Below are 8,986 nucleotides of genomic sequence, written 5' to 3'. Positions count from 1 at the left end.
GTCCGATATGTGGCGGCGGACTGGGTCGTCGAGAGCGTGGGCGCCGGCAGGAGGTTGCCGGAGGCGCGGTTCGAGGCGGTGCGGTTGGCGCCGAAGGGGGTGGGCGGGATCGCGGGCATGTTTGCTGCGGCGACGGGGAAGAGGACTTAGATGCTGGCTCTCTTTTTGGTTGGCTGTTTGGGGGGGTTTTTTTTCTTTTCTTCTCTTTTGGGGTTTTGGTGGTTGATGGATTATGATTATGAACTCTTCTTCTTTCCTCTCTGCTTTGTCCGTTTTGGTACATATTGCAACGTGAAGTTGGCACGTGGTGACTTTCTTTCATCTTTTTGTTTGGATGGATGAGACAAAGAAAACAAAAGGGACGGAGAGAAAGGGAGAGAGAGAGATTGTATAGGTTACATACGAGTTCAAGCCTTTTTGTTTTCAGAGTATCACTCGCGCCATGCTGGGAATACTTAGGACCTCATCATCCTTCGCTTCCTTCCATATTACAATGTGTCTGTCAGAGAGGCTCCACCCGCGCACTGTGAGAGGTGCGGCCCCATGCCAGCTGCATTTCCATCATTTCAAATTCCGACCCGCCGCCTTCTCCGAGGTGGTCTGTGCAATGTTGAGACCCAGACCTTGAGTGTCGAGGTAGACCTTGTTGTTGCTCTTCTCCAGGATCGTGGCGATGGTGCGGGCGTTCTCGAATTCCCTTAGGTCGACGTATGCGCGGCTCTTCTTGATCGCGTCACCGATCAGCTCGGCGGAACGGGCCTCACCCTGTGCGCGGACCACGGTCGCCTGCTTCTCCTGCCGGGCCTTGTCGACGACGAAGGCCGCCCGCTGCGCCTCCTGCTGGGCGACCTGCTTGGCTTCAACGGCGGCGGTGAATTCGGGGGAGAAGGCGAGATGGGTCAACGAGACGTCGTCCAGGAGGATGTTGAACTTGCTCGCGCGGTCGACGAGTTCATCCCGGACCATCCTCGAGACGTTCTCTCGCTGGGTGATGAGCTGACTGGCGTTGAACTGGGCGACCACGCTCTTCAGGACCTCGTTGACGATGCTGGGCAGCACGCGCTCGTCGTAGTCGGTGCCGAGTGTGCGGTAGATGTGGGGGAGCGCGTCGATCCGGGGACGCGAAAGTACACGGCAGGTGATGTTAACCATCTGCAGATCCTTGGTGCCGGTCAGGGATGCGACGTTGCGCGGTTTCGCGCGGACGTCGTAGTCGACGGGCGTCTCGAACCAGGGGATTTTGATATGTGATCCTTCCGCGAAGATTTCCTTTCCGACACCGCCCATACGGGTGTACTTGATGGCACGATGACCACCCTCGACTGGGAGACGGGTCAGGTTATGATCGGCGCGCTGTCTCTTGGTGTTTGTCATATGCTTACCGTTGAAAATCGCATTGTTGAAAAACCAAACGCCGCCACCGAGTAATAGCAGGCCTCCAAGACCACCGATAGCACCGCGCGGAGTAGGGACACCGCCGCTTCCACCGAACCTGTCTCTCAATCAGTTTCCGTTGCATCTCTCATGGACATGTTCCGCCGCCGCGTTCCTCCTCTCACTGACCTCTGCCCTTGCTGCTGTACTCTTTGCATGTTCCTCTGGAGGTTCTCCCACATTTGCCGAGGGTCCGCCATCTTGTCTGTGGATCGCGCTCGAGGTCGAGAGCGTTGTGATGGTGGCTAGGCTGGATGAGAGTCGTGGATGAGGCGGTTGATGATAAGCTTGGGATATTCCTGAGAGCACTCGTCGTCTAATGTCTAATCCATGATGAGCACTCCAATTGCGGCAAGCTTCTCCATGTGGCGCGGCACGGTCCGCTACCTCCGGATTGCTGGACATGACGCTTCAAAGGATCCTCGAGGTCGGAGATAAATCTTGAGATAATAAATATTGGAGCGCATCCGCCAATAATACTGTAAATTTGTGTGTTTCATGATAGAAATCATATCTACTCTTTCCTGTCGACCTCGGGAGCGTTCAAGCCAGTGTGTCAAATAAGCTGAGCGTCATTACCAATGTATCTGTGGACTAGTGCCTTGGAGCTTCATCAGTAGACTGCGTAGCCTCATGTTCACCGAATAAGGACACGGCAAGTTGGATAGACATGACTACATCAGTATCTATTCCTTGTTGCAGGCGACAAAAGCCATTCGATCCAATCTCTTCACATATGTCATCCAGAGAGCAACGATTCCCGAGTGTGACAGTATGTCATGCAATACTCGACATGGGCAGGCGTGGATGTCGCGATGCATATCGATGACTAGGGTTTGGGTAAGAACATCGTCCCGACCCTAATGTTGCCAAACCTGGGGGCAGGCGGCTGGACAACAACGATCGTCCGTGGATATACATGCATGCGGATATACAAAAAACACCCACCGACCTCCGAGATATTGTCATAACAGCCATGAAATGAACAAACACGACAAGAGATTTGAAAGCAAGATATATCCATGAGGACCATTTCCAGAATCAGCCCACAGCGGGCACGGTGCAAGACATTCTCCGAGTCAATCGTCCGAAGATCACACAGCAATCTCCCACGACGAGACCTCCTCATCAAGAACGATCCGCCCCGAAACAGGTCATTCTCCAGCACCAAGAGCTCCCCAAACTCTTCCTCGAAGACGATGCGAATCCAAAGATCCCTCCCGGCACACTTCGTCCGCGGCGGGACGTCCAACGGCCTGATGCTGCACCGCAGGGACCTCCCCTCCTCGCCGCGCGACTGGCAGCCCGTCCTCGCGGCGGCGATGGGGTCCCCGGACCACTACGGACGGCAGCTCGACGGGATGGGCTCGGGGGTGTCCTCGACGAGCAAGGTGTGCGTGGTGGAGAGATCCCGCCGGCCCGATGCCGATCTGGACTACACCTTCGTGCAGGTGGGCATCCGGGACGGCGCGATGGATGTCGCGGGGAACTGCGGGAACCTCTCGGCGGCGGTGGGGCCGTTTGGGCTGGAGGAGGGGCTTTTGCACGATGTCTACAGGAGGAGGAGGAAGATCAAGAAGGACGCTGCTGTTGTCCATGTTACCGACGAAGGTCATGGCGAGCAGGAGGAGGGGGAGGAGGGGGGAAACTACGAAGTCGACGTGCGCATCTTCAACACCAACACGTCCAAGCTCATCACCGCGACCTTCGCCGTCACCGGAGACGGCGCCTACAACCCTTGCGGGGGTTACAGCATCGACGGGGTCCCCGGCACGGGCTCCCGGATCACGCTGTCCTTCCACGACCCGGCGGGCGCGAAGACGGGGAAAGCCCTCCCGACGGGGAACCCGATCGACAGCGTCGCGCTCGCCGACGGGACCCGCGTCGCCGCCAGCCTGGTCGACATCGCCAACCCGGGCGTGTTCGTGCGCGCGGGCGACCTGGGCGTGCCCGGCGCGATCGACCCGGCCGGGCTCGAGGCGGACGCGGGCCTGATGGCGCGGCTGGAGGCCATCCGGCGCGGAGGCGCCGCCCTGATGGGCCTGGACCCGGCGGTGCAGAGCGTGCCCAAGATCGTCATCGTGTCGACGCCGGATGCACCGCGCGCCCGTGCAGGGGAGACGGAAGAAGCAGGAGGAGGAGCAGGGGGAGGGGGCGTGAACATCGTCTGCAGGGCCCTGTCGATGCAGCAGCCGCACCGGGCGGTGCCCCTGACCCTCGCGCTCAACCTCGGGGCCGCGTGCAAGATCCCCGGCACGATCCCGGCCCTGATGGCGAGGGGCCTCGAGGTGCGCGCGGACGGGAACGTCACGATCGCGCACGCGAGCGGGGAGGTGGAGGTCGGGAGCGTGTTTGAGGGCGGCCGGGTGGTGAGTGCGCTGCTGCATCGCACGGCGAGGGTCTTGATGAAGGGCGAGGTGTTCTACGCCGCTGATGCTGCTGATGCTGGTACTGATGCTCCGAGCACGTGAGTTGTCCCCCCGTGAAGAAAGTCACAGCATAAGCTTTGCTCAAGCAGAACCGAAAAACGTCCTGGCATCCCCCCCAGATCATGGGGATCCGCTATGAGGCCATCGGGGAAAGGGTGGATTTTCCTCCCCAGAACTTCTCGAATAAATCCACGAGTTTTCGTGCCTTGAAGGAAGGAAGAGAAAACGACCAAACCAAAAACATGATCACTCAAAAATAGACGACCCGGAGAGGGAGGGGATGCTCTTCGCGGGATCGATCCTCCCTCCCAGGCGCATGGCGCCAAATCGGGGGCTGTGCGGAATCTTCCATTCCCTGCCGTGGGAAGCTCAACCCGGAAGATTCTTTTTTTATTTTAAAATGGCGTCCTGGGCCATTATCCCATCCCATCCCAAGGCGGGCGGTTCCCTTTCTCGTCCTGTGTGGATTCGGGCACGCGCAGGGATTGGCCTTGCCAGCTGCACACGCGAGAACCAGTGGTTTCAGGGATCCCGTCATGGCCATGGAAGGCGAAGAGAGAGAGAGAGAGAGAAAGAGTGCATGGTCGGGCCCCGGGAAAACCGACGTCTCGCGATGGGGGAGGAAAGGCTGCGCCATCAACGCTTTCCGTTGTCGTCGTGGGTCAGGGCATGACGGGAGAGGGTTCCGTGTCGATGGAACAGAGCATGCGTGCGCGCGCGCGGAGACACGATGTGTGTGTTGGCTGGACCCAGTCAGGGAGTGCGTTCTAGGAAGCATACTGGGTGTAATAATTATAGACCGTTCATGAGGAGGAGGACCTGGAATGTCGGCAGATTCATTAGGGCAGACTCGTCTTGGAGATGTTCCGCCCGGGAGATATGGTGAGGGAGAGAGGGAGAGCGCTGATCATTATTTCAGACATGGGGTAGATGGGTACCTAGGTAGGTATCCTTGCATCGGGGATGTGTGTGTGTGTGTGTCTCTCTCTCTCTCTTTCCTGATTGCAACCCTCCAGGGCTGTCATGATGATTGCAATGACAGCAAGTAGTCAGCACATACGATATCCAGATGTGCGCCCATTCTCACCGTTATTACCATCGATGGCGAGAGATGACTGTACATGGGGAAGGGGGGTTAGGGTGGGTTGATGGGACAATCGAGGCCCAGTCTCTCTCTCATATCATCCATCACCACCACCACCCATCCAAAGCTTTTTCCCGCCCTATTCTCATCAAAATCCGGCCGGATTCAGGCACATGCATGTATGCATGCAGGCATCGAGAGAGAGATAGCTGGAGAGAGAGAAAGAGATCCATCATCTGTCTGGCCCGCCGCCAAGCAATAGTCATCGCCCTAGCGCGTCTGCTCATTCAACGTTTTCGCGCGCGTTTTCCACGCGTGTCTCCCGGCCGGCGCGCCGCCGCCGCCGCCGCCGCCCACCACCACCACCAGCATCGCCATCGCTTTCCTCCCCTTGCGCGGGCGGGCGCGCGCGGAGATACGAGGGCGTAATTTCGCTTCACGGGGCCAATCTTACGGGAAAATTCTTTCGCTCTCTCTTTTTCTTTTCCTTTCTCTCTCTCTCTTCTGAGATGGTAGGCATGAATGTGGATGTGGATGTGTGGATCTGTGTGGCACGTCCCATCCTTTCTTTCTGTCTTCCGCCGATTCTGAGTCATCCAGTAGTGATATGATCGTCATCCTCGTCGTGTCTGGGATTCCATGGTGGATTCCATGGTGTGCACGAATGGGCGCCCGCGGCCCGAAGAAGACGCGAAGACAGAACAAAACGTCATTCGATTATATTATTGGTATTGACCGGGTCGCGCGCTCTGCTGGTGAATTGGGAGGGGAGGGGGTGGGTGTTCGGCGACGCGCGCGCCCAGATGTTTTACGTGGTTTCCACAGGGCAAACAAATGTCAGTGGGAAATGGGAAATGGTACAGCAGCTGGAGCTGGCCTGCAACAGCCGTACAAGACATAATGACAGCGACAAGAGCGTTGACTCGGCAGACACGACAGACATACAGCACACGGCGCGTCCTCACGCGACATCTCCCCTCTGCTTGTTGATGTGCTCCACCACGCACGCACCTCACGCACCTCACGCGGCAGATCCGACCGAGATTTTCGGCCGGCAGTGGGCTTCTGTGCAGCTGCACACTTATGCAGGTACTGTACGGTGGTGCACACACTGCTCCTCCAAAGTTCTCGCACCGCGTGTGAGCGTGTGGTTGCACATCTGGTGGCTTGCATTGAAGCGTGCGTGCGTGTGTGGGTGGGTGCGATCATAATCTCTCCGTGGCGGAATCTCCGGGGCTGGGCAATCCCTTCGGGCAGAACACGCCCAGCAAGCGCCGAACCGGGTAGACAGACTGGCGGCGGCGGCGGCGGCGGCGGCGGTGGTGGTAGATGATTTTCGTGGAGTGGAGGAGGATGAAGATAATCGTATAACACTCGAGATCACCATTTCTTCCGATCGATCGGGACCTCCAGTCCGTCGGTCGTTGATGATGAAGGACATCCACCAGGGGGCACACGACATTGAATGCCATGATGATCAAACCACAGGCGGGAGGAGGGAGGAAGCGATGACCGGAGCCAATACGCCATCCGCGCGCGGACAGGACCCCCCTCCCCATTCACGCCATTGATGAAGCGGAGCCATACATACAATAATATAATAACAATGGATAACACACTCTATTATTGATATTATTGATATCATTATTATTGTCGCAACCGAGAGAGGAAGGAAGGAAGGAAGGAACGGAGAAGGAATGGAATCCAGAAGGCCTGGTGGCGTCGTCGCGAGCCAAACGCGCTGAAATGATCGGGGAGGCGCTTCTAGTTTTCCCCATCGGCCATCACGCCGCCGCCGCCCCGATGATAATAACAATATTAATGGTAATGATGATAACCTTGGAATGATGATGAGCGGACTGTTCAGCCACGAGGCGAGCTTGCCTTTTTTGTTTTCCCCTGGCACAGGACCAAGGGGAAGATTGTTCAGGAGCGGGCTATTTGTGTGACGATGATGATAGTAATGATGGTGATGATGATGATGATAATGAGGGATCGCGAGTGGGTTCTCTCCTGATCCTCCATGCCACAGTACCGATAACCAGTATCAATATCATGCTCATCGCTCATGATGATTGTCTTGGGATGACAATAACAACCATGCGATCGACAAGACATGCCCCGACAAAGGATTGCCTAGGTAATTTGCACCGGGCAATTGCGCAATACGAACAACCGTTTTCTCCTCCCAATCACACACACATACATACACACATACGCTTTTCCCTTCATCACTCCCGCTACTACCTAGAGATGTAAATACGAGTCGAACGGACAGTAGTACATGATAACCGATCTCTGCCTAATGCGTCTATATGTATGTATGTATGTATGTATCAGTTACAGTTGACAGGTCCACCGTTTTCGATCTCCTCCTGCGGTTAATAATAAAATAAAAGATCTCCCTCGGGAAAGAGACAGAGGAAGACATGCGGTCTGTATGCCGATCCATCACAACATGCCAGATAAGAACAATCATCCGTCCGGTACGGCATACACACACATAACAAACAACAACAGCCATCGCGGGCGGGCGTGATGAAACGGGATCATCTCATCAGCCGCGTCGCTTTCTTCTCCCGCCTGCCCGCCCTGTCTATCTCTCTCTCTCTTTACGTCTCTCTGCTCCGTCTGCGGGAGAGCACGTTACAGGACACAACCGTCCGTATCCAGTAACAACAACGACAACCACCGCGATGGGATTCAAACGTCGAGCGGATCCGCGATCGTCGGGAAGATCGTCGGGAAGGTTGTCTTTTCTTCTTCTGTTGTCCCTCTTTTTTTTCCCCGCAGAGAAGCTTTGTCTGTTATTATGACAGCTGTTTTTTCCACCATCATAATTATACTAGGTAATGATCATAATTATAGGGCATGTCAGTCACATTGAGAGGACAGACATCCAACGTCGTCGACGACCCGGCTGCAGACGCCCCGCGGTTATTTCTCGATTATTTATTATTATCGCTGCGGGTTGGGCGTCGACCGTCGCGATGGATCTCGTGAACGATAACGATAATGATAATATTAATTGCAACAATAATGACGATGCGATGTAACGGTATAATAACTATGATGAGATGATATCAGGAAGAATACGGTAGCAATTAATAACAATAAATCACAACGATGATTTGACTCATCATCAGCCGAAAAGAGAGAGAGAGAGAGGAAGAGCGCGGGTGTCTGTCAGTTCCGCTCTGCTGCAACGGTTTTCAGCGGACGGGAAAAGAAGGAAACGCCCTACGTTGTGTGGGTTGGATTATGATTTCCCGTCGCCTGCCTCGCATCGCATTACCTTGCATTGCACCGGCCTCTCTCTCATCACGCGACGGGCGGTGGAACAACAGGGTATGCGCGTGTATATGCATGCGCGTGTGTATACATGAATGTACGGTATGGTATGGGATAATGCACGTATGAGCGTTTCGAGGTGGATGTGAAACGGACGACGCGGGTGCCATCAAACGCGACCTTCCCCATGCCGCCCAAGAAAGCCGCCTCGTTTCCTCATGGAATGATCACCGGCGGCCGGATGTTACCACACTTGTTATCATCGGAAATATAGCCTTGAGGACGATTCGTAGGAGTGAGAGGGATCCTACCTACTTTACTACCTGACTAATCAATCGTTATGTATAGGAGAGATACAAGTAGGAGAGGCGTGAGAGGCCATTGTTGTGTGTGTGTGTATGTATGTGTATGTGAATGGTGCATGGGTGGGTGTGATGGAAGAACAATTGTGTGAGATGATTGATGATAGATGATTGATGATGATGGGATGGGATGGTGGGCGCTAACAATGGGCGGACGTGGCGCATCCAGCCGTGCCGAAGAATAGACCGAGTCGTGTGAGTGAGTCAGTATAGAGGAAACAATAGAATAGGATTGAATAGAAGAGAATAGGGAAAACAAAAGGTGTGGTGGTGTGTGGTGGTGTGTGTGTGTATGGGTGTATGGGTGGGTGCGTGTGGAAACGGGGCGATAGAATGGTGAATTCCAAGGTTGTAGGGTTGTATTCGTTCATTGCTGCCGCTGCAAG

At 55.3% G+C, this 8,986-nt stretch overlaps 4 protein-coding genes across 4 annotated transcripts in view; 2 read left to right on the top strand and 2 right to left on the bottom strand.

The window, feature by feature from the left end:
- Nucleotides 1-583, top strand: part of K489DRAFT_382447 (uncharacterized protein) — a 1,654-nt gene extending 1,071 nt beyond the window's left edge. The window contains exon 2 of the mRNA XM_033605373.1: nucleotides 16-583. Within this exon, the coding sequence (XP_033457546.1) occupies nucleotides 16-150 (135 nt within the window). The 3' untranslated portion in view covers nucleotides 151-583. The remainder of the gene's footprint in view (nucleotides 1-15) is intronic.
- On the bottom strand, nucleotides 562-1,634 carry K489DRAFT_389970 (uncharacterized protein; the record flags this gene model as incomplete). Its single annotated transcript, XM_033606560.1, has 3 exons — nucleotides 562-1,322; nucleotides 1,383-1,492; nucleotides 1,564-1,634. 3 exons carry the CDS (start codon nucleotides 1,632-1,634, stop codon nucleotides 562-564), a joined length of 942 nt encoding a protein of 313 aa, XP_033457545.1.
- Nucleotides 1,635-2,633: 999 nt separating this feature from the next.
- K489DRAFT_323696 (DUF453-domain-containing protein) lies at nucleotides 2,634-3,905 on the top strand (the record flags this gene model as incomplete). Its single annotated transcript, XM_033601718.1, has 3 exons — nucleotides 2,634-2,984; nucleotides 3,057-3,543; nucleotides 3,586-3,905. 3 exons carry the CDS (start codon nucleotides 2,634-2,636, stop codon nucleotides 3,903-3,905), a joined length of 1,158 nt encoding a protein of 385 aa, XP_033457544.1.
- Nucleotides 3,906-4,009: 104 nt separating this feature from the next.
- On the bottom strand, nucleotides 4,010-4,787 carry K489DRAFT_34802 (uncharacterized protein). Its single transcript, XM_033602362.1, has one exon. The coding sequence runs from the start codon at nucleotides 4,639-4,641 to the stop codon at nucleotides 4,114-4,116; it is 528 nt and encodes a 175-aa protein (XP_033457543.1). The 5' UTR covers nucleotides 4,642-4,787; the 3' UTR covers nucleotides 4,010-4,113.
- Nucleotides 4,788-8,986: the final 4,199 nt, after the last annotated feature.

The sequence above is a fragment of the Dissoconium aciculare genome, assembly GCF_010015565.1.
Source record: "Dissoconium aciculare CBS 342.82 unplaced genomic scaffold K489scaffold_10, whole genome shotgun sequence".
NCBI lineage: Eukaryota > Fungi > Ascomycota > Dothideomycetes > Mycosphaerellales > Dissoconiaceae > Dissoconium > Dissoconium aciculare.
This window is presented reverse-complemented; position numbering and strand designations above follow the sequence as displayed.

Coding starts and splice junctions, on each gene's coding strand:
- K489DRAFT_34802 (XM_033602362.1), bottom strand. CDS start 4,641: ATGCTTCCTAGAACGCACTCCCTGACTGGGTCCAGCCAACACACACAT.